Genomic DNA, 22,593 nt, shown 5'->3' with positions numbered 1-22,593 from the left:
TTTTTTTTTTGCTCATTTCATTGTAGATTGAATTTATTTTAAATCTTCTTTCTGTAGTTTCAGGCAGACTCCAAAAAGTTTTAAGGCTTTATTAATACAAGTACTTGAACTGAACACAGCAGACTAGATGCAGCACTGATAGAAAAAGAAAATGTTGTGTCTATCTAAAACCAATCCTGTGGAAAATAGGACTTTCTCCAAAGCCGCTTTCAATTTGCAGATTATTTCTGCTATAAAGCCCTCCAGGATATAAAATGAGTATCATAATATGTTTCATTTCTTTCCTATTCTGCAACATGCTTTAACACGCTTTCTGTCAGACAGCATAATTATTAGTAAAATTAATCCATAATGAAAATAAAAATCAATTGCATTTGGGCTCAAAATACTTTAAAAACAAAACCCACAGCCAAAAGCGATAGTAAATCTTGCTATTACATTGATGATAGTAACAATGTAACAACGTTAGATAACTTACATGGCTACTTTCAATGCTTGCTGGTGATAGAGTAATTATTTACACACCAGGGTACCCAATTTACGATATATTTTATGACAAAATTTCCCCCCAATAATGGTGGGAAGTCAAGCTCTGCTAATATTTTACTTTCCCACTGGGTTAATATTTGACCCAGTGAGAACTTCCTACCAGCGCATGCGCACACACGTACATATTGTTGTCAACAGAGATGGCGCTGCGCGAAGGAGCCCTGCGTTTAAACGTGCTGGTCAGAAGCCGTCATTTTTACAAGTTAACTTCACTGGGTGTTGGTGCCCGCTCGTTGACTGAGAAAGTGTCATCTAAACAAGTAAAGTCCAGTGCCCCAGAGACTGCGGCCGACCACTTAATCTACACACAAGAGCACTTTGCATTAAAGGAGTCCCTCAGAAAGGTATGCAGGACTGCTAACACCAGGAAGTTTTGAGACAACAACGAAAACACAGCATGTTTTTAGCGAAGAGACAGTTGCAACAGCAGTGTTATTCTCCCTAACATGACCCTAAAATGAGCGCGGGGGGCAGTAAAGTAAAAGTAGGTGAGAGGTCAGTGCTAGCTTGCTCCTCCGCTAAGCTGCGTTGACGTCTCCTGTCTGCTCTTCATGCCCACACAAAGGAATCAGGCGCCAGTGTTTAGGTCCAGCTTTTTAGTGCTTGTTACCGCTACATTTGAAAAGTAGTGTTATTTTATGTGTCCGCAAATAATGCATGTTTTGAAGGACAGAAGAAGAACAAGGCAGAACGCCAGGTTGGCTAAGGCTACTCTGTTTACAGTGACGAACACAGCCGCCGGGGTTGTGTCAAAAGGTGATTTCCGGTGTTTCCATGTGGTTTTTTTTTAATGTCTAATATCTTTGCTCATGTTGGTAAATAGGTTGTAGTTAACAGGAACTACTAATAGGTTATATGTGTTATAAAGAAATAACTGTTTTTGCAATAAGCCACGTTCTTTTGCAAGAGACCGCGTTAATGTACCTACTTAGTGTTCTAGTGCAAGCAATACAGTCCTTTTTGGCCACTTGAAATATCTTTATAGAAATGTTATGTTGTACTTTTTGCAATTTCTGCTGCCCTCTTGGTCGATTTCTCTTGAAAAAAACATTTTTAATCTCAGTGAGTGCTTTTACCTGGATAAGCAAAGGATATATGAAAGTCTCTTTGCTAAAAAAATGATTGCAGCTTCTACCTTGTGACCAGAAGTTGTTCATTGTTGCACAAATTGACTTGATATCATTCACAAACGACATGTTTGACAAATTATAGGCCAACAACTCATTTTCCATAGTTTAAATACTTGCAGAAGACTTTTGGCATATACAGTAAATTACTTTTTGGCACAACACCAGCTTGTATGGATTCATGACCTACCGTGCACTCCCACATCCTGCTAATTAATGTCAGCCATGCTCTCGCCAACATGCACAGCATGTTTATATGTGTCCGTTCAGATTTGTTATATTCAAGGAGCTGTTTAAGGAAACGGAAGGTTTTGATGTGCATGTTTATTTGTTAAATGAATAATCAGAAGCTGTGGTGTGGCGTGCTCGTGTGCACATTGATAAATATAAAACAATAAAGTAGTAAGAGCACATTTAAAAGTTATTTATATAGGATATTAGAGGTGAAGTCTATGTTTTTCACCATTAGCCCTCTTTGAAGGACAGTTATGACTGTGCTCTGACTTAAGTCACATTTGGGGTCACAATGAAACCATTGTTTGAGGGGACAAGTCCCCAAATGCCTGATATCAGTTGGTTTGTTGGTGGTTTATTTTTGTGTCTAGATAAATACTGATGGTGATTGGAGTAATGAGTGGGTCATGGCCTTCACATTAAACAGGTAATCAGGCCAATGTACTTTAGCCTAAACAGACCACATTTTTGTTTGTATCAAATAAATAGTTGGCTGGGAATCAAATAGTGCGTATCACTTATCTAGGAGCCAGAGCTGGTGTTCTTCCTCTGGCTATAGAGGCTGGCTGTCAGAATTAATCATTTAAGATTGTCATTTATGCTTATTTAATCATTTGTATGCTGATAAAGTATCCTATCCTTATTAGGTCTGATAAGAGTCTGTGTGCACTTGTGTACCATGAGATGAGCGGAAGCAGTCTCGACGTTATAGTTCCATTATAGCTTTTGAAACCACACTGTTCCATTTTCTTAAAAGTTCGAGAGTTCACACCTTTAAATATGTCTTTGAGACATGACCTGTTGCAGGTCATGTCTTATAGTTTAGCAAGACGCTTACTTCTGCATACAGTTTAAGTTCATTGAAATTCGTATGTCTATGTATGGCTGGAAACACACACACACACACACACACACACACACACACACACACACACACACACACACACACACACACAACACAGACAGTGATGTTGCTTAAGAATACTTAAGAAAGTATTTGTAATTGCATATTCAAGAATGATTGCTTGCTGACAATAAAAAGTGATGTAGCCAATAGAGGTGGGAATCACCATACATCCGACGATACGATATTATCACAATACTTAACGCACGATGCGATATTATTGCAATTTTTTAAAATATTTTGCGATATTCAGATTCTGTACATAAAGGTAAACTTTATCAATATTCATTTTATCTAATATCAAAGTCTCACACTCAGTCTTTCTCTCATTTCAGTCAGTTTTATTGTTGACAAACTGAACGGTTTGTATTACAGTTTAGTCCCAATTTAACTGAATGCAACCATCTGGTACAATTATAGCTATTCTGAACTATGCAATATGAAAACTATGCAGCCCCTTCAGCAACTGAAGAATTTGAAAGTAAATTAAAACAAAATATAATTTTACATTAAATAAAAAAGTTTTAAACTTAATTAAAATAAAACATGTCTTAAATTAAAAGAAGTAAACTGTCATGTTTATTGCTGCCAAAAAACAAGTTAAACACATTTGGACAGTGAAGGAATGTCAGGATTCTTGCTCAGAAAAAGGATCAACATGCTCTGAGCACAAAAACCTTTTTTGTAACAAAATATTGATTTCTGCTGTCCCTGTATCGATACATTATTAGCAAACAAAATATCACGATACTACATAGTATCGATTTTTTCCCCCACCCCTAGTAGCCAAAGGAATCAGTTGAAGTTGGTTGAGTTCAGGTGAAGGAATCTTTTCCTCAACTTTGACTGACTAACCTCGCGAGCCACAAAGACAAAGAGCTCTGTCTTGCCTTGTTTTGTTGTGCAGTTAGTTGGTCTCGTGTTCCAGCGGGGTTTGTGCCTAGATAAACCCAACACTGGCATTTTCAGAATTATTATTGAGGTTGTTGAAAACTAACAGTCACAGCTGTGTGATGGGGGAGAATCTGTTTGTGAGTCCAGTTTTATATTTTCAGTGACAAGCCCCTGAAATATTCTCTTGTACAGAAGACCTGAACTTTGGATTGTTGATTTGATTTAGTTTGTTTCTATTTGCTAAGTTTGTCTAAAAGGCCAGGCAGAGAAGGTGAGATGGACTGTTTTGCTCTTTGCTTAAGCAAGGGTAGGTTGTAAAGACACATTAAGTGAGGGTTTTACATTTTAACTGAGATAATTTAAAGGGCCTCGGGTGTCTTGGATTCATTTTGATGCCAATACAATTATGTATTGGCCTTCCTTATCAGAGATTTCTGGGTTTTTTGTCCCTTTGTTACAGTTTGTGCTTCCTGGCATTCAAAGCTTTGGGTTTTTAAGGGCCTAAATATTAGTAGCTCCAAATGATGGTATTAAAAAAAATGATAAGAACCATTAGTAATTAGTCTGACTCATTTAGAATTTCTATTACTATAGTGACATTGGCAACAAAGTCTGAAAAAATAACAATAAGAGCTTAATTTAAGGCAAAGCTGTTGTAGTAAATAGAAGGAAGTTTATTGTCTGACTAAACCTTTTAAGGATGCCAGAAGGTCAAAAATAAAATAGTACTGGGAAAACTGGGAAGGGTTTATAAAAATTAAAAGGAAATACAGGACAATAAGTTGGAAGTGCTGGAAAGGGAACTCAAGGGGGAGCAGTTTATTAAAAGAGCCGTACTGTCTTTGTTTAGAGGTGTCAAACGGGGTTTTAGGAAATCCTTTTGTTACTGCTGAAGGTTAGACGCTCACAACGCCAATGTTTCCACAACTAATTTAATACGAGTGGGTTCGTTTACATCTTAGAATCTTGCCGGGAAATTAGTTTTCAGAATTAGAATGACTACATCTTCAGTGCCTGGAAGTTCAAGTGCTTTAACAGATAAAATTAGCAAAAAATTATAGGAAGAGACTACTCACATTGACCTGTCAGACGGGAATTTCTGACAGGTCAACAAATACAAATATTTCTGAGATATTACACAACAACAATGAAGGTGATTGGCCTGTAATGTCTTTTATTGTTTTATGTAAGAAGTAAGGCTTTTTTATTTTCTATTTTTGTCTTGTAAAATTGGTCAATTTTTACATTTATTTCCTATCTACGTGGTACTTTATATTGTAAGGTAATATTAATACAATATTAAACAGAAACACAAACAATCAGACAGCCTACTATAAGCAAGATCATGGCAAAAGTGTGGAGGAAAAACACCCTTTTAACAGGAAGAAACCCTGGCAGGCTCAGGGAGGGGCAGTGTCTGTTGAGACCTACTGGGAGAGAGATGGGACAAAAGGCACACTAATATAGGGCCTGTTTATTCAAGACCTTGTATGTAAGGAGAAAGATTTTAAATTGAATTCTGGATTTAACAGGGAGCCAATGAGAATGTCAGTATGGGAGAAATATGGTCTCTGTGATCTAATAAAAGAAGGCAAGTCCTTCATATTTGTTTAACATGTGCTCTGACAGACATATCCTGGTGAAAAAATGACTAATTTCTTAAAGTTCTACTGGAGGCCAAGGTGATGTCATCGAGAGTTAGTATCAGGTTAGTCACCATGTTTAGGATGTCTTTAGGACCCATTATAAAAACCCTTTTTTGTCTGAATTTGGAATTTGGATTTGATTTGTGTCATCTGGCTTCATATAGAGTCAAATATAGAGTGTCATCTGCATAGCAATGAACATATATTCAATGTCTTCTAATAATAATAATAAGCATTTGAAAAAAATGAAGGATAGAAATGGCATTATAATTAGCTGATACAGCTGGTTGAAGAAAAATGTTTACTTACAGTTACCTTAAAAGCCCGTGATACGTAGTCTGTTATTAATATATTTGATGTTTTGCATAGAGGATAATTTTACATTTTGCACTCTGAATATTAATTAAGCAGCAGAAAGATAGACAGATTGCTCATAGGCTTCAAGGTTTGTCACACTTAATCAAAGTAATTTGCCGGATGTATTGATAAGTTTTGAATTCATTATGATCAACAATAACAGTATTATGAAAATACAATGATTTTTTTGATATGGGCTGCATTGTATGTAGGGCTGCCACGATTAGTCGACTAGTCACGATTAGTCGACTATTAAAATCGTCGACGACTGTTTTAGTAGTCGACGCGTCGTTTGAAGCTTTGTAAGATCCCAAAAGACACAGGGATAAGTAGTAGTATTTAAGAGTGTAATAACGGACTGAAACAGAAGATGGCAGCACTGCATGTACAAGGATGCCAGCTGCCGTTAAACCCCGAAGAAGAAGAAGCTGTGTCCCAGAATTCATAGCGCGGCCCAGCGCAGTTGTCAACAATGGCGGCAGATAGTTGTTTTAATATTACTCTTATTATTCTTTCTGGGTCACAAAATAAAGTTTAGCATATTTTCAGGCGAGAATGTAGCTGTGTAAACCTCAAATATCTGCTCAGTTTATCAAGCCACATATTTTCAAAAGAGCTCTGACGTTTTCGGAGACGTCTGTTACCCACTAGCTCGATAGCTAGCCGGGGGCAAGGCTCACTAGAGCCCGTGAGAAGACCGGACTCCCGGCAAATGTTTTCAACCCACCGCCATCTTTCGCTACTCAGGTTAAACATGATATATAAGTCACTTAGATAACTTAAAAATGTTATTGTTTGGCTTTTTTTTAGTATTTTATTTGTACCTGAGTAAATCGGTTTGGCTGAGATTAAAGTTATATTTTTTACACAGCTGAATAAACGTCAAGCAGACAACTGATTATCAGAAGTGTGAGATGCTCGAGAATATACTCCGGTGTCCCGTTATATTTTAGATAGCAAGGAGCAGACGGCTGAGTTTATTAAACTTCACCGAAACAATCTGCAGATGTCATTAAAATTTAATAAACTATCATCTTGTCTTTATTTTTAGTTAGCACATACCTTAAACACTTCAAGCTGTAAGCTAATGATGGTTATATAAGAGCAGATGCATGCTGGTGCAATAATCTATACGTTTTATGTCCAATGGATGCATGATCTGATTAGTCGACTAATCGCAAAAATAATTGGTGACTAGTCGACTATCAAAAAAATCATTTGTGGCAGCCCCAATTGTATGACATTCAATTATGATGTATGTCAAGGCGCAAGAAGAAAAAATACCCCTTCAGAAGGTCAAAAGCAAGAATGAGTCATCTGTTATTATTATTTTTGTTCCCATTTAATAATGAGTCAGGGATTTTCATGCACCTTCACCTCGTTTTTTTTTAAAACTTCCATTGACTTTAGACTCTTTCAAGACTTTTTCTCCAAATTGGACATTTAGTAAGACTTTTTGTTGCAATGTTTGTGACCTGACCTAACTACATGTCAGGTCAGTGATGTGAAATTCTTCTGTTATGTTGCAAAGGGACTACACAATAACCTTCGTAAGAATTGGGTTGCTCCCAGATGACATTTATGTTTCCCTTTCCAGCGACAAATGGACACTCCCTTTCCCTCCGCAGGTTCTGAACGTTAAAAAGAACTAGTGCTTCCTTTTTTTAAATGTTGGTTCTTGTGTTGAAAAGTTCTGTAAGTGAGCCTTTTTTAAAAGAGTACAGCCCAGGTATGCGCACTGTATCAGTGTTAAAGGTATCGTCTGTTTTCTGTTCTGTACGGTGAAATGATGATGGTCGTGTTTTCTTTATTTCTCACCCAGAATGTTGCTTTTGGCTTGTTCAGTAGTTGGCAGGTTTGGGTTTGGGTGTTTTGGCAGCTGAGAATGACCGTGTGCGTGACTTTTTCCAATCCTGAAAAAAACAACAACTTCTGAACGCTTTAATACTGAACATTTAATCAAAGAAACACAAAGAAATAATCCAATAGTTTTGACTTCTCAGAGCTCAGTTTTATTGGCCGAGACTTGAATCTAATTATTCCCATTTCTACCTAATATGTCTTTTTTTTTAATCATTACTTTTTATTGGCTTTTTCCACCATACAGTACATAGCAGAGAAACAGTGAAGGAGCAAATAGTCATGGCTCTGTTGAAAACATGGCCCATTAAAGAAAGCTTATTAACAAATAGCAAGTGAAGATGCCTCAGTGGATTTTTAGAAACATTAAAAAATGGACGGGTACAGTTACACCACATAAGTTTTTATTTTCTGTGTTTACGTGTTAATTGATTCGCTTGCCTGGCAGCACTTGATGCTGAGGTTATTTTGCAGAAGATGTTGATGTTCTGTTAGACCTGCTGTGTGAGGGAGAATTGTTTCAGAAACTGACAAACATGGTACCAGATGAACTGTAACCCACACTATGGATGTAGCTATTCTCTGGGAAGTATTTGAGTTCATTGGTGCTTCACCATCTGGGGACCACTTCCAGGTGCTTGAAATGAATCATGGCACCAGAGTTCAATGATTTCACAGTCTGCTTGAAAAACTAGGGTGCAACCTGGTCTATACTCACTACAGACACTTTGATGACTCAGAAAACACTGTTAGAGGACACTGCAGCTTTCATTTGGATTCAGGAGACAAAAGCAAAAGCTGCTCTCAGTGTTGATGGATATTATGTAAATTTGAGTTTCAAGATGACCACAAAACATTTGTTCTTCGCATATAAATCATTATTTAGTTAAGTTTAGTTTAAAAAAATAGCATGAAGCTAGGCTCACTTTTGTGTGTGTGTATGTATGTATATATATGATATGTTAGCATGTACCTCAACAAGTCATCATTTTACCTCTTAGATTATGAAAGTTGTCCGTTGACCACAGATGCAAGCTTTACAGCTTTTTCGTTCCACTCTAGAATCATAAAACATGCCACAGTCATCCTTCATTTTGAGGCAGCTGTATCCCGGGCTTTGTGGCTGAGTACATGGAGTGGCTGCTAACCCAAAAAGAATGCCATTGGTATGGGTTTCAGCACTGAGATTTAGTTTTGCATGCTGATCTAAATATTACTTTGGAGGTTTTTCCTGCAGTGCCAAGAACAAAATGATGGGGGAGAACACTGAGTCATTAAAATATTGGCATTCAGTGCATACTAAAGATCTGCACAATATTAGCTTCCAGCTGCATCAGTACAAAAGTGCTCAGCATAAGCCCTCAAAACGCAAGCGTGCACTGATAGCATATACATGTTGAGAATAGCATGCCTTTCATGCTGTCGCCATATTCATCATGATTGTGGGCCAACCATATAATACTTTTTCTATTCATTGATATGTGATACCTTCTGTTTCTGTCTGCTTGAAGTAGGTTACGTAGATTTTAGAATATATGTGCACTACACAGCAGGAAGCCGACTATATATAAAAATCATTTTAAGTGCTTTCCCACTCTCATGTCCTTTAGGTCTTATGACACAGGAGACAAAAGAGCAGGGCTGTCAGCTGTTGTTAGAATCACATGATGGTTACAACAACAAGGAAGAAATGAATGCAAAACAAAACAAATGCTTAAAATTCAAAGAAACAGATATAAAGATTTCATGTGCACCGTAAAGTAGAAGTACAGATACAACATCATACCTCTCTTCTGTGGTGTTTGTGCCATAGCTCATCGACCAGGAGATCAACCCTTACGTCGATCAATGGGAAGCAGAAGGGAAGTTTCCAGCCCACAAGCTCTTCAAGATCTTAGGAAATGCAGGATTTCTAGGAGTCAACAAACCAGTTGGTAAGACACCTAATATTATCTTTCGGGTAATGCAGTAAACCCTTCTAATATCAGTTTCTAGGATAGTGTCCAGTCCTCACTCGTGTTTTTTGTGAGGTTTGGCATGGAATGGCACATGAGTGAAATGAAACCATCTGCATTGTTGTTAGATCTCTTAGAGACTTGCAGTGTATGCTGGGATGGGTTCCAACACCTGTGATTTTGATAAACGACGAGTTTAATTATCTGGTGGGGTTCATGCATTGTTAGGAGGAGAGGGATAAGGAAAGGCTTTGTTTCATCAAAAGCCTCAGAAGCCTTTATTTTGGAGAAAGCTTGTTTTCTACGGCGAGATCTAAGCTATAATAGCCGTCGCACGAAGGTGCCAAATTTAGTGCAGCATTTTGCTTTTTTGTTGTGTCTTACACACGAGGGTATTTTTAGGAAATGAATAATAATAAAAAGATGAAAGAATGACTTTCTCTAAGCACGCAAAGTGCTAAAAAAAACAAACTGGCGTGGTTTTTACTTGCTTCCTATTTTCTTTATATTGACCTTAAAAGTATAAAGGCAATCGGTGCTCGGCTTATGTTTGCAATATGTGTATTTATTACACAAGAATGACTTTGGCAGTATTAGAGGGCATGTCGCGACGCAGACTTTTGTCCATTTATATTTCTTGCTCTTTCCCGTTGGTAATCCATGCAGACGTGAAGACTGATTAATCATCCAGGCCTCAGTCTACATGATAAATGCTGCTTGGTCAAGCTGTTTATCTTGCCATTGCAAAAACCCCATGATGAATTTGTAACATAGCTAACATTATCCCACAGTGCACTCCAAACCGAGGAATCCTCCGCCATCTGCCCATTTTGACCATTTCTGCTTCAGCAAACATGCAGCACATCTCTTTCACAGCTGAATTCATGGTCCGTTTGCTTTTCTCTGCTTCTGACAGCCATTCATTATGAGTCGGGCTTACAAACGTTCCCACTGTGATGATGGGTGCTGGTGTCACAGCAGCATCCCACTACAGCTGTCTGAAACTGACTATCCTTTTTTCCAGATGTATATCCAGCTGGGTCGTCGCTGAGATGGTGGGAGGCAGTGAGAAATTTACAGTACAGGACCACGAAATGTGTGCGGTTCTATGTGTTCTATGTGCACCATTATGAATATGAAGCGAGACTTATGGGAAGTGTTTGATAATCAAAAGCAGATGTTTTATGTCTAGTGTATTGCATTACTCCCACAGTATAAGGTCAGTTTCTCTAAATTAATTAGCCACGTCTGGTCTTTTTTGGCATATTCGAGATCTCGTTCGTTTTCTGACATTTGACGGCGAATAGAAGAAAAGCATGTGAGCAACATTGTTGGACAGTGAGACGTTTGCACCACAAGCCTGTAGGTCAGAGAGAAGGGAGGGTGAGGGAATTAAAATGTGCTGACTACACAAGCATTAAGCATTAGTTGACAAGATTAGAGCGGAGAATCCTCGCAGTGAGAAGACACACTGTATGATCAGGTTGTAGATTAACTGCAATCACGTATGGTGCAAGAAACATGCTTAAGAGATGCCATTTGAAACTACAGCGTCAGCAACAGTCATTAAATGACAGTTGTTAAGGGCATCAAACTGGCATGGTCGAAAATGTATTCTTGCTGTGCAGCATATAGTTGGAGTGGTGCTAACATCAATATTGCTTTCTCCTGCAATAAAGAGAAAAGGATACTCCTGCCCAGTTTGTCTTACCACAGTGACTGCTTCATGACTCCTCGAGGTGCTGCAGAGAGTTAATTAAATTCAGAAATGATTAAAACTGAAAAAGCATGCTTAACTACGCACACTGTCACCACAACGCAGTGATTTTCTGCTTTTGTGTCATGTAAGGGGTATTAGCTCCTCATTTGCACAGACATCATGACGTATCATATAATTGTTTTCAGTCTGTGGAGTGTGCATCTCTTTAAAATCCCCCAGGAAACATGGCTGACATCTGTTTTCTGCACAAACAATGCATTTTACACCTTTACTCATTCGTCTTGCTGAATATCTTTTAATAATAACGGAAAAAAGATCAACGATTCCACTCTGTGAAAATGCATGCTGTCAGAAAAACTACAATAAGCTGCCGACTAATGAAGCAGACTCTCACACAGTTCTGTATTGTGTTAATTGATTCCGACGCTTGGATTACAGGAATGGGAAAAAGGGATTTAGGAGTCTGTTTAATTTAGATGTTATTCATCAAGTGAAAGAGAGACGTGTTTGCCCTTGATGAGAAAAGCGCTTAAGCTAAATACAGTGCAATACAACTCTTCAGAAGTACATAGCAAAGAGTCAGTCATTGCAAAAACATATATTTGTAGTAAAAATGTGAAAGTGTGTTGCGATCGGGCAGCTTGTTCCTCAATGCACGGGAACAAAACTCTGCACAGCAAACAACTGAAAGGTATCTTATGCGTAGTAAATATAAAGCAGTCACTAAAAGATTTGCATGAACTGTTGAAATGTTGTGACACCATTTTCGTTAGTTTTCCGCAGTTGGTGTTGACATTACAAACTGTAGGTTTTAAAGGGCTGTGCAGGAAAATGTCAAATCACTCTAACAGGAAGCCTAAAATAGGAATTAAAGAATATTATTTAAATGCAGTAGTGACAGTGGTAGCTTAACATTTAAGAAGCATTACACACTGTTGACTAAATAGATCTAAGGCAGGGCTTGAATCTCATATTCTCAGTTTTTTTAAAAATAGGAATCAATAAAAGCCATAAAGAAAATCCCCCCGTGTGCAGTCAGAAGACTTACTTTCTGCTCTTTCTCCCTGCACAAGGAAAGACATTTTAACCTTTCAAAACACGAGAACAGGAAGTTTTCCCAAGGCAGCCACGTTGAGGAAGAAGAAGAGGATGACCCTTGGCTCACTGACTATTTTCCTTTTCCCTGACAGAGAGGTATCTGCTGACCGTACAGTGGAAATGGCCTTGTGTCCTGCCTGACAGATAGAACCTGGCAGCCCGCGCGTTTTCCCCTTCCACTGAGTGTTTTTCGTGCAGGATTTGAAAGGAGTAACCTTTCGGTGAGACTCGTATGTCCAGGGTGTTACTTTTCTCTCACTTTTTCTCTTCGCCTATACTTTGATGAATACCTTACAGAAGGTTTTTCTGTCCAGAAACATTAGCATATTGGTTTTAATATGACGTGACACTGTAATGAGGACGATAATGATGCACGCGTTCGCGACTCGACAAAGCAGCACAGTGGCACCTGTGTCCATTGTAATAGTTATTACAGGACAGTATTGCAGAAGGGCTTATGATGGTGATTCATCTTTCCTATCCAGGGACAAGTGACCTGTTTTATTATCGGGTTCCTCATATCAATATTAAGTTCAGAGAAATAAAAGAAATAACAGTGTGTTACACCCATCATCGCTGCAGTGTCTCTGTGCTGCACCTTCAATCCCCAGATTCTTCATCCTTGTGTTTCTCCTTCACGTGGCGCTCCACCCTATGGGAGCCTATAGCGAGGAACATCTGCTTCCCTGAGCAGACATATGTGTATGGGTTTGACATTTGTGACAGGATTTTGCTTTGTTTTTCTTCTGCTTGCTTGTTCAACCAGACAGCCTGCTGTTTTGTTTAAAGTGGGATAAACCTCGGTGCTTCCCTTCGTTCACATTAACCGCTGCAGGGTTTCCAGGGCTCAGGGACTTATCTCTGCACAGCTGCACCTGTTTCCTCTTATTTTTGGCTCCCCCACTCCCTTGTTTGCTTGTCCCTATATATTTTCCCTTTTCTCTGTCCCAATTTATTTGACTCTTTCTGTTATTCGCTGTCCGTCTTCGACGTTCTGACAGACTGCGCTTTCCATTATTCCCCAACTAGTCTGGCAGGTGATATGAAACCACTTTTCTTGAGTTGGCAGCCTCTGTGTGGTAAATTCACTCATAATTATTCATTGTCAGTCAGTGCTGGTATCCATCATTCAGCGGCTGCTGTGCTGTATTTAGTAATGAGAAAACAGCATCGAACATTCACGAATGCTTAGTCTTCTTACATTTGACTGTCTGGTCATTATCATCAGGATATTTGTCCTAAACGAATAACTGTCAGGTTAAATCTGCTTGACCAGCATGATAATTGAGGGATTTTTTAAATTATTTATATATATTTTTGTACTGCAGAATGACAGTTTATCTTCATTGTGTTTTTTCTTTTGACAGGATTTGTTTGCCAAACCAAGCTGAGAGAAAATTCATTATAAATGCGGGTACATCAGCTTCCTGCTTCCATGAGTAACAGATAGAAATTGGTCCTTTCGCATTAAATATATAATATAACACCAGGTGCTTCATTTTAATTGAGGATAAAAGGCAAAATAAAGATAAGGGATGGGTCTTGGTGAGGACAACTGACATAAATGTGTGTTTTAAACACGTTTATTATACAGCATTCAGCTCGATTACAGACCTTTGCTCTTTGGAAGTATCCCCACTGCCACAATGGAAGAAAATAGACATCAGTTTTTGGTTTCTTTACTTCTTTTTTGCAAATGGGTTGTTGAAGAGATCAAGATCCGATTAGAGATGGTAGTAGAACACATGAGCTACTGATCCCCCAGCAGTGCTTTTTACACATAATTACAGATAGCACCGTTAATCATAACACCCTTTAATTAATCTGAGTGCATGCTCCAGTGCCAACAGATCACAATGTTATGTATGTATACCGGCGTATATTGCGCGTGCATGTGTGAGCGTGGTGATTTTAGAGATAGAGGATAGATGGAAGTGACACAGGAAAGGATTTGTAAGCCATTCTTTCTGCCTCTTTGTGCTTCGCAGTAAGGATCCACATTTGTTTTTCTTAAGTTTAAATGACTAAAATAGTGATACTCATGAATACACACAATGCGCTGAAGCGTTAAATGTGTTTTGTCTTGTGCAGAATATGGAGGCTTGGGCCTCGACTTCAGCTTCAGTGCAGCAGTGGCAGAGGAGCTGGGCAACATCCGCTGTGGAGGAATCCCCATGGCCATCGGGGTACAAACTGACATGACGACTCCGGCACTGGCCAGGTACAAGCCTGCAAACCTAGCGTCACATTCTCTGAATCCATTCTTACAACGAACGTTGGTGCTTTGCTTGCTTTTGTAACTAATTCCCTGCAGTGGGGAGGATGGTCACACGGGAACAGAGAAAATAAAACTCCTGTCAAAACTGTGGATAATATCGTAGTAACTTTTTGTCAATAATCTTTAGATCAAAGATAGAAAACACTTAGATTTATGGAAAAGTACATGAACTGTGTGAACGGCATTATTTTTTTTGATTTCTTTTAGTCAATCGTTCCTTCTTTTATGTAACATGTAAAACAGTTTTCTTATATTTTTACTATTATTAAACTAGTAAATACCTCTAGTGAGCAGCCATTGATCAGAGTTACACTCCCTAAGCTGTATGTTAATTAATATGCTTGGTAATACTTTGTTTTGCCCATTTGGTGTGAAGCAAACTGTTACCAAGCATACAGGACCTTGGCTTGTTACGTGATATCCCTTTACTTTAACTCTTGGTGACACAAGACAAAAATTCAGTGAAACAGACAGTCAGAGTCTCGGGAGCTTAATTAGAGGATCTACTCTCACCTGCGATGAGGTTTAAGTAGTATAAAAGAGCTGCAGATGAGTGGGAGTGATACCGTGTGAGCTCACTCCCACTGGAGCTGTAATTGCCTCAAACATGGCAGTGTTTTTTTTAAAGCACACGATCTGCCACAGTTACACGAGTTTGACGAAACTCTCATTTGACACTGTCCTAAAAATACTGGTAGAAAATAAAACAACAGATGGAAAAACAAAGAGACGGCGTCACATAGTCATTGTGTGTTTGTGTTTGCAGGTTTGGTTCGGACGAGCTTAAGAAGGAGTTCCTCCTTCCCTCCATCAGTGGGGACAAAGTGGCCTGCCTTGGAGTGAGTGAGGTTGGAGCTGGCTCTGATGTTTCGAGTGCGTTTAATATTATATCTTCTTCTTCTCCAGTATCTTTAATTTCCACTAAGGGTTCATGTCTAGTCTTTTAATCTGAGGTTTCCATTTAAACCCCAGTTTTCTGAACACTCAACCACTTTTCAGGTATCAAGACCAAGGCAGTGAGGAAAGGTGATGAGTATGTGATCAATGGGGGAAAGATGTGGACCACCAACGGTACCCAGGCTGACTGGATGTGTCTCCTCGCCAACACCAGTGACGGGCCCCCACATAAGAACAAATCACTCATATGTCTACCCATGAACTTGCCAGGTAGGGTTAGTCGATTTGTTTTAGTTGGCAAAAGACATTTTCTGCAGAAATCCACTATCTGTGATTCATTTCCAAGTTCACGATTGCGCCTGTTTTTGGAAAGCACATAGATTGTTTAATTTTGCGCCCTAAAACAACTTATTATATTGTATTGCATGTTGACGTTCTTTCTGTTTCCTGTCTGTTCCACCGTAGGAGTGCACATCGCCCGAAAGATTGATAAACTGGGTATGTGGTCATCTGACACAGCCGAAGTGTTTTTCGATGACGTTCACGTGCCCTGTAAGAATGTTATCGGCCAAGAAGGCATGGGCTTTACCTATCAGATGCTTCAGTTCCAGGAAGAGAGGCTTTGGGCAGTGGCCAATAGTAAGTGGACTTTACTCAGTGAAGCTTATCTTACTTATTACTCCAAGGATATGATGTCATCTAAAGTTTACTTTCACCCATTCTCCCCCACATCAGCCTCCTACGGATTTTACTGGAAGTTTGCGCAGTTTATGCTCTATTTCAGTTTCACGTTTAGTTTTCAGATAAATGAGGAGCTCAGGACACATAGTTCTAGTAATTTGTAAAGCAGTTGTTTGCTTTTGATTTGAATCAATGTTGCCTTGGGCAGAATGCGTAAGAAACTATTTGTGCTGTTTTTACTGGATCTGATGCTCATGTTAGCCTGTCTGGCTTGGTTGATCCAAACCAGAGTGTCTTCAGCAAAGGTAGATAACACATTTTAGCGGAGGTGTTAAAAATAATCCCGTGTCACCTCCAGTCTTGACCACTATGGACAACGTCATTCAGGAGACCATCCAGTACACACGGCAGAGGAAGATCTTCAAGCATCCCGTCCTTCATCACCAGGCAGTTCACTTCAGGTTGGCTGAGCTGCAGACAGAGGTCGAGCTGCTCCGCTCTCTCCTCTACCGTGCTACAGGTAGTTTCACTTAATAGACAACATAAAGCTACATGCTAATATTAGCTCAGTAATGTAGGCACCTGGGTGACTTTTAATTAGTCCTAAGTTCAGAGCAGTAGGATATATGGAAGACGCAGGAAATGTGATAGCTGTATGTTTGCATTACTAATAAGAAAACCTTGGACTAGTGTACCACAATGACATTTTATTATTATTTTATTTTAGAAACTGCACTCTGAAAGCATAAAGTACTGTGCAAAGGAGCTTTATTATGTTTGGCTTCAAGCAGCCAACTCCAAGAGTGAGTGAATCCCCATGGATGTCCACTGGAAAATGATCAGCTTACCAGCAGGAAAGAATATGATTAATGGCATTTTCTATAGAAGTGCTTAAACGATATGATATATAATAATATACCATTAAAGGTATCACAGTATTATTAAAGATTTTAATAAATGTAAGCACAGATATGATGTGACGTTTTCCTATTCATTTGCGTTTTAGCTTAATTTTGCATTCTGTTTATTAACGTGCTTATTTCCAATTTTAATATGCTAAGTAGTATTTTCTGTTTTGTATTTTCTTAACTGATTTTTTTAAATGTTTCTTTATGCATTTCTGAAAGACAAGTACGTGATGTCACAGTCAGATCCTGCCATCTTTTTTTTATGAAAGAAAGCTACTTTCATCTGCTCCCTACAAGGGCTCACCACAGAACCCAGAGCTCCACATACTTGATTTGGCAGGTTTTTACCCCGGATGTCCTTTGTGATGCAACCCCCCGAGAGATTTGTGCCTCCGCCTTGGAACGAACCAGACAAACCCAATTCCAAAAAAGTTTCTCAACTTTTTTTGGAATTGGGTTTGTATAATAGCAGGTTGAGAGTGCATGAAGCTTAGTGGACAGCAGTGGCTGCATTCTGGCACATGCCCAGCTCTGCCAGAATGCAGTCCAAGTGCTTCACATGGCCATCTTTATAATACGAATGCATGTCTGCATCCGTGGGGTCGCTGTCCAAGCTCTTGTGATTTGTCTCTCAGTTTAAAACCCCCTCAGTGGCCAGTAGCTTTGGGTGAATTCATCAGACTGGGAACAGTTCAAGTCAAAATTTGCTTGCCCAGAAAGCAGAGCTCCCTGCGACTGTTTGGTGCAGGTGTTTAAGCGCACACACAGACACACAAATCCTTTTTTTTTTTAGACGCTGAAACAGGAGAAATCATGCGGCTCACACATGTTCCTCTAGAGGGTTCCTACAATAGAGGCACTGATCAGTTGCACTGGGAAAAGGCCTGAATGGGGCAAAACATTGAATCAGAGCCAGACGCATCTGAAACTGAAACACATTTGTTTTATTGTCTGTTTTCCTCTTTTCATTCTGTCCACCTGGACATTTTTTACACTCTTCCCGGCTCGTGGCTATCCTTTGTTTTCCCTCTGCAGCGCTGTATATTAAAGGCAACGATGTCACCAAGCTGGCATCCATGGCCAAATTAAAGGGGGGACGCCTTGCCAGAGAAGTGGGCGACAGCTGTCTCCAGTACTGGGGAGGGATGGGCTACACCAGTGATGTGCTAGTCAGCCGATTTTACAGGTAAGATGAAATGAGGCATGAGACACGCTCACTCTAACGTAACTAATCTGGATTTCCTTATTGTCATCTGAAAATGATAAAAATGCAACGTAACCAGGTAGCCACAAGTTACTACTCTCTGCAAAACAGAAAAAAAATATTATATCTAACCCAAATCCATGACTCAGCAGCTACTGTATGCACTTTGTTAGGATATATTATTTCTATGGCACCAGCATTCAGTTTTGTTGCAGGTCTTTAATTAAGCCTTCTGATTAATGTATATTATTGTTTATTGTTTAAATATAATAGTTAATGTATATCATTTATGATTTAATGTGATTTCTTAATAATTAATGTTAAAATTGCAAACATGATTGGCTTCACTTTATTAATAATGCTTGAAAATTCTCGATGCATGCTCAATCATCCAGGTAAGGACATCCCAAAAATGATATTAAATCATTATGCAAATGTTCTGTTTATAAGGTCGGGGAAACCTGCAGTCAGCGGAGACTGAAGAAGTCCCTTGAATGAGTCACGAAACATTTCTCCCACTGAAAACGCTACAACCAGATGAACAGAAGCAACTTTTACGGAATGTTTGAAAACTTCTGAGGCCCCGTTCAGTTATTTAGTGCTTAATCAAGTAACACTTAGTTTCAGATTCCTAAGTCTTTGTTTTGCACGATGCTGACATCTAGTGACAGGGCAAATAATGCAACCGGATTGTGTAACCAAAAGTGACTGAACTTTGGGTCATTTAAATGACTTACATGCAGCTTCCTGTTTGTAATTGTGACAGAAAAAAACAAACAAGAAATTTTCCTTCTCTGCAGGGATTCCAGGTTAATGTCAATTGGTGCAGGAGCTGATGAGGTAATGCTGGGAATCATCTGCAAGTACATGGACACACTACCTGGCAAGTGATGTAATCAACGCTAACCCCAGTGGGAAAATCACTTCTGATTTGTGCACTTTGATCAGTTACTCAGATGAGGAGATTTTGCCTTTTTAACAATACTGTATGTGGTCATAAAGACATCCTCATACGGTCAATCACACAGAATAATGAAGCCCCCCCCCCCCTTCCTTGTCTGTACACACGTGCAACAATGCAGTTTTGGTTGTATGTAATTTGTTACTTATGTAATTATTGTTTAGAATTAAGAAAAATAATGTTCTTTAATAAAAATTGTTTTATGTTTGAGATTTTCGCACTGAAGACATTTCAGCACATCCAACAGCATGAAGTTACACCAGCTAATCCAGAGCATAAAATTTGTTTATTTACATTAATATTTTTACAATAAAGATGAAACAATGACGTACACTACTGTCACACGTGTGGTCGTCTTATGACAATAGAATGTCATAATCTAGCGCATACACTAGATTATGCAGATCATTCTATAACTTGTTCAAGTTGAACTCAGCTGATTGCTGAGGATTACAGTTCTCGACACTGCCGTATCGTCTACAGTCATAAATCATGCTCTTCTCAATCCAGGTTAACTGGTCAGATATTAAGTATAAACACCGTAAATACTGATATTGTCTGCTTCATCTATGCATACAGTATGCACTACATTTCCTGTGATTATTGATTTTCTCAGACATTGTCCTAAACCACTTATACTTTTTAGTACTCCTTTAAAAAGCATTGGTAGGCCTTTCTACACTTTTTCTCGAGTCATTGTTTGAAAGCCTGACACTGTGGCACATATTAAAGTGTAATGACTTTAAAAAAAACAAAAACAAAAAAAAAACCACATCCCTGCCTTTTCTCTTTATTATCCTGGTCTGGTTCAGATGTGTCATTGAAGCACAAACTGGAAGAGCAAAGTCCAATAAGATCCTCCTATCACCTCAACCTGATAAACCAGTACAGGACAAAGAAGACGAAAAAGCAGAAGAGCAGCATGTAGCACAGCAGTTTGGTCTGACTGCCCCGGGACAGCTTCTTCACTCTGCCGATGGTGGCACCAAGCAGGCCGCCCGTGGAGTCAAAGTCTGTGTCCTAAAGTGAGATGCAGAGAAGAAAAGTGGTAAATAGACTGATTCTTATATAGCACCTTTCTACTCTTGAGTATTCAACGCCAGGTAGGGTTAGTCGATTTGTTATCGACATTTTCTGCCATCTAACACAATATGCGAAATCCACCCATTCACACAAGCACTTTCTTCTATGATTTCAAGTGCTTACAAACCAACATTCACAAACATTCATACTCCAATGGATGGGTCAGAATGATGCATTAACTTAGGGTTAATATCTTGTCCAAGGATATTTGGCATGCGGACCAGGGGGAGCCAGGGATCAAGCCACCAACCTTCTGATTAGTAGATGACCTGCTCCACCTCCTGAGCTACAGCCACCCTGACTACATGATTACAGAAGTCCAGCGGAGAACAATATCCAAGTGCTAGGAGACATTTCTGAAGTTTACAGTGATGGTATCTGAATCATTTACTCAAATTCTTTAGTTTTGAGGGGTTTCTTAGTGACTTCTGACCAATAAGTCAAACCGAGTAGTGCGGTGCTCTGAACAGATAATTGGAGGTGAGCTTCCCTCCCTCCAAGACATCTACAGGAAGCGCTGCCTGAGGAAAGCGGGGAGGATCATCAAGGACTCCAGTCACCCCAGCCATAAACTGTTCAGACTACTTCCATCAGGAAGGAGGTTCTGCAGCATCCGGTCCCGTACCAGCAGACTGAGAGACAGCTTCTTCCACCAGGCCATCAGACTGCTGAACACGTCATAGACACCTCACCTTCACTACTGGAACTTTAACATTATGCACTCCATACTGTACAGTAATGCCACATTTTTGCACATGTCTCAACTTTGTATATTTTTATATATTTTATTTATTGTTTACTCTATTTAATTTGTAAAATATGTGTACACACACACACACAGAAAAATATTTAGTATACACATCCAGGAATACATATACTATTATATATTGTACATATATTTATTAGTTTCAGATGTAGCCATTCTTGTATTTTGCTTGTTTACATTATTGTATTTTTCACAACTCTGTTGCTTGTGAAGCTCGCACACAAGAATTTCACTCACATGTGCTGTACCAATGTACCTGCACATGTGATGTGATAATAAAAGTGATTTGATTTGATTTGACAACATAAAACAACACATAAAGCAGAAAAAAATAGCTCCCTACCAACCTCAGACAACACTAAATGTTGCTTCTTTTTTATTTATTTTTTGCTGTAGCAGCAAGTGGTCCAGCGTACTCCAAAGTAAAACTCACCATATCGTCCAGCATTGTGTTCTGGTATTTGACTTCTGTGCCAATGTCAATGGAGAGCTGTAAAAATCAATTCATTATGATTACGTGACTTGTAAAACACAGTAATTGAAGAAATTAGGTTACATTTTGAGTACATACAGAAACCGTTGAGTCATTTATATTAAACTCTTTGCTGCAATATTTACTGACTGTTAAACATAACAACAAAACGCTCGTAATCAGCAGTTACTTACACTTTTTAAAGCGTTGACTTTAGCCCTGAGTCCCTCCTGTAGGTGTTCATTTTCTTCCTCGTATACACTATATCCACTAGCCACATAGTTCCCAGAGCCTCCTTCACCTGTATTAAAATACATTAAGCATTAATGAAGCGTTCATGAACAACAGAGTACTCAGAGTACCAAACAACAAACATTTGTTAACATAAGCTAGCTTTAGTTAGCAACAAATGCTACGTATGAGAAAAGAGAAGCTTTGGTTTAATTGTTTGTTTCTTACCCAGTCCGGCGCGCCTCATTTTGACCCGACCGAAGCTAACACTGTCCAATGGTTTATGTTAAAAGACAAAATAAGAAGGAAGTTCGACTTCTGATTGATCCGGTAACTGTAGCACGTCTGCTCACAACACAAACGCCACGACACCCTACGGCGGCCGACGAGGACAAATGGAGAAAAACGAGTAAAAAGGAAAACCGTATGTGAGCTTGTATATGAGCTTCAAATATAATTACTATTAAATCAGTTTCAAAAAAATATATATAAATTGCTCATTATGTAATGTATGTATGCCTTGTGCAACCCTGTTACTGTCATACTGAATATCCATTCAGTTTCAATACATTACAATAATAATTAATTTAGATTAATTTATGCAACTTTCAAAATCTACCTTAACTTTTCAAGGTGTGACAAATAAATACTCAGGAAAAATAACATGTTGTTTAATAATATTTATATGTTTGTGATGTTTTTTTCTATACATTTCTTTTATGTACAGTGTTGCAAATCACTGTTAGTTGGCAGTTGAAATGGAATATA

General features: G+C 38.8%; 2 protein-coding genes across 2 annotated transcripts; one reads left to right on the top strand and one right to left on the bottom strand.

The window, feature by feature from the left end:
- Positions 1 to 669: 669 nt before the first annotated feature.
- LOC308385116 (putative acyl-CoA dehydrogenase 6) lies at positions 670 to 19,483 on the top strand. Its single transcript, XM_080863888.1, has 9 exons — positions 670 to 893; positions 9,385 to 9,505; positions 14,436 to 14,565; positions 15,389 to 15,495; positions 15,622 to 15,789; positions 15,985 to 16,158; positions 16,559 to 16,720; positions 18,144 to 18,294; positions 19,113 to 19,483. The coding sequence occupies exons 1-9, from the start codon at positions 690 to 692 to the stop codon at positions 19,201 to 19,203; spliced, it is 1,308 nt and encodes a 435-aa protein (XP_080720014.1). The 5' UTR covers positions 670 to 689; the 3' UTR covers positions 19,204 to 19,483.
- Positions 19,278 to 22,202, bottom strand: bet1 (Bet1 golgi vesicular membrane trafficking protein). The gene is made up of 4 exons (XM_080863889.1): positions 22,054 to 22,202; positions 21,789 to 21,895; positions 21,556 to 21,612; positions 19,278 to 20,293 (listed from the first exon to the last, which is right to left on the bottom strand). The coding sequence occupies exons 1-4, from the start codon at positions 22,070 to 22,072 to the stop codon at positions 20,138 to 20,140; spliced, it is 339 nt and encodes a 112-aa protein (XP_080720015.1). The 5' UTR covers positions 22,073 to 22,202; the 3' UTR covers positions 19,278 to 20,137.
- Between the last annotated feature and the right edge of the window lie 391 nt (positions 22,203 to 22,593).

This window comes from Rhamphochromis sp. 'chilingali' (assembly GCF_963969265.1).
Source record: "Rhamphochromis sp. 'chilingali' genome assembly, chromosome: 17".
Classification (NCBI taxonomy): domain Eukaryota; kingdom Metazoa; phylum Chordata; class Actinopteri; order Cichliformes; family Cichlidae; genus Rhamphochromis; species Rhamphochromis sp. 'chilingali'.
The sequence above is the reverse complement of the archived record's forward strand: the minus strand, read 5'-3'. Positions and strand labels throughout refer to the sequence as shown.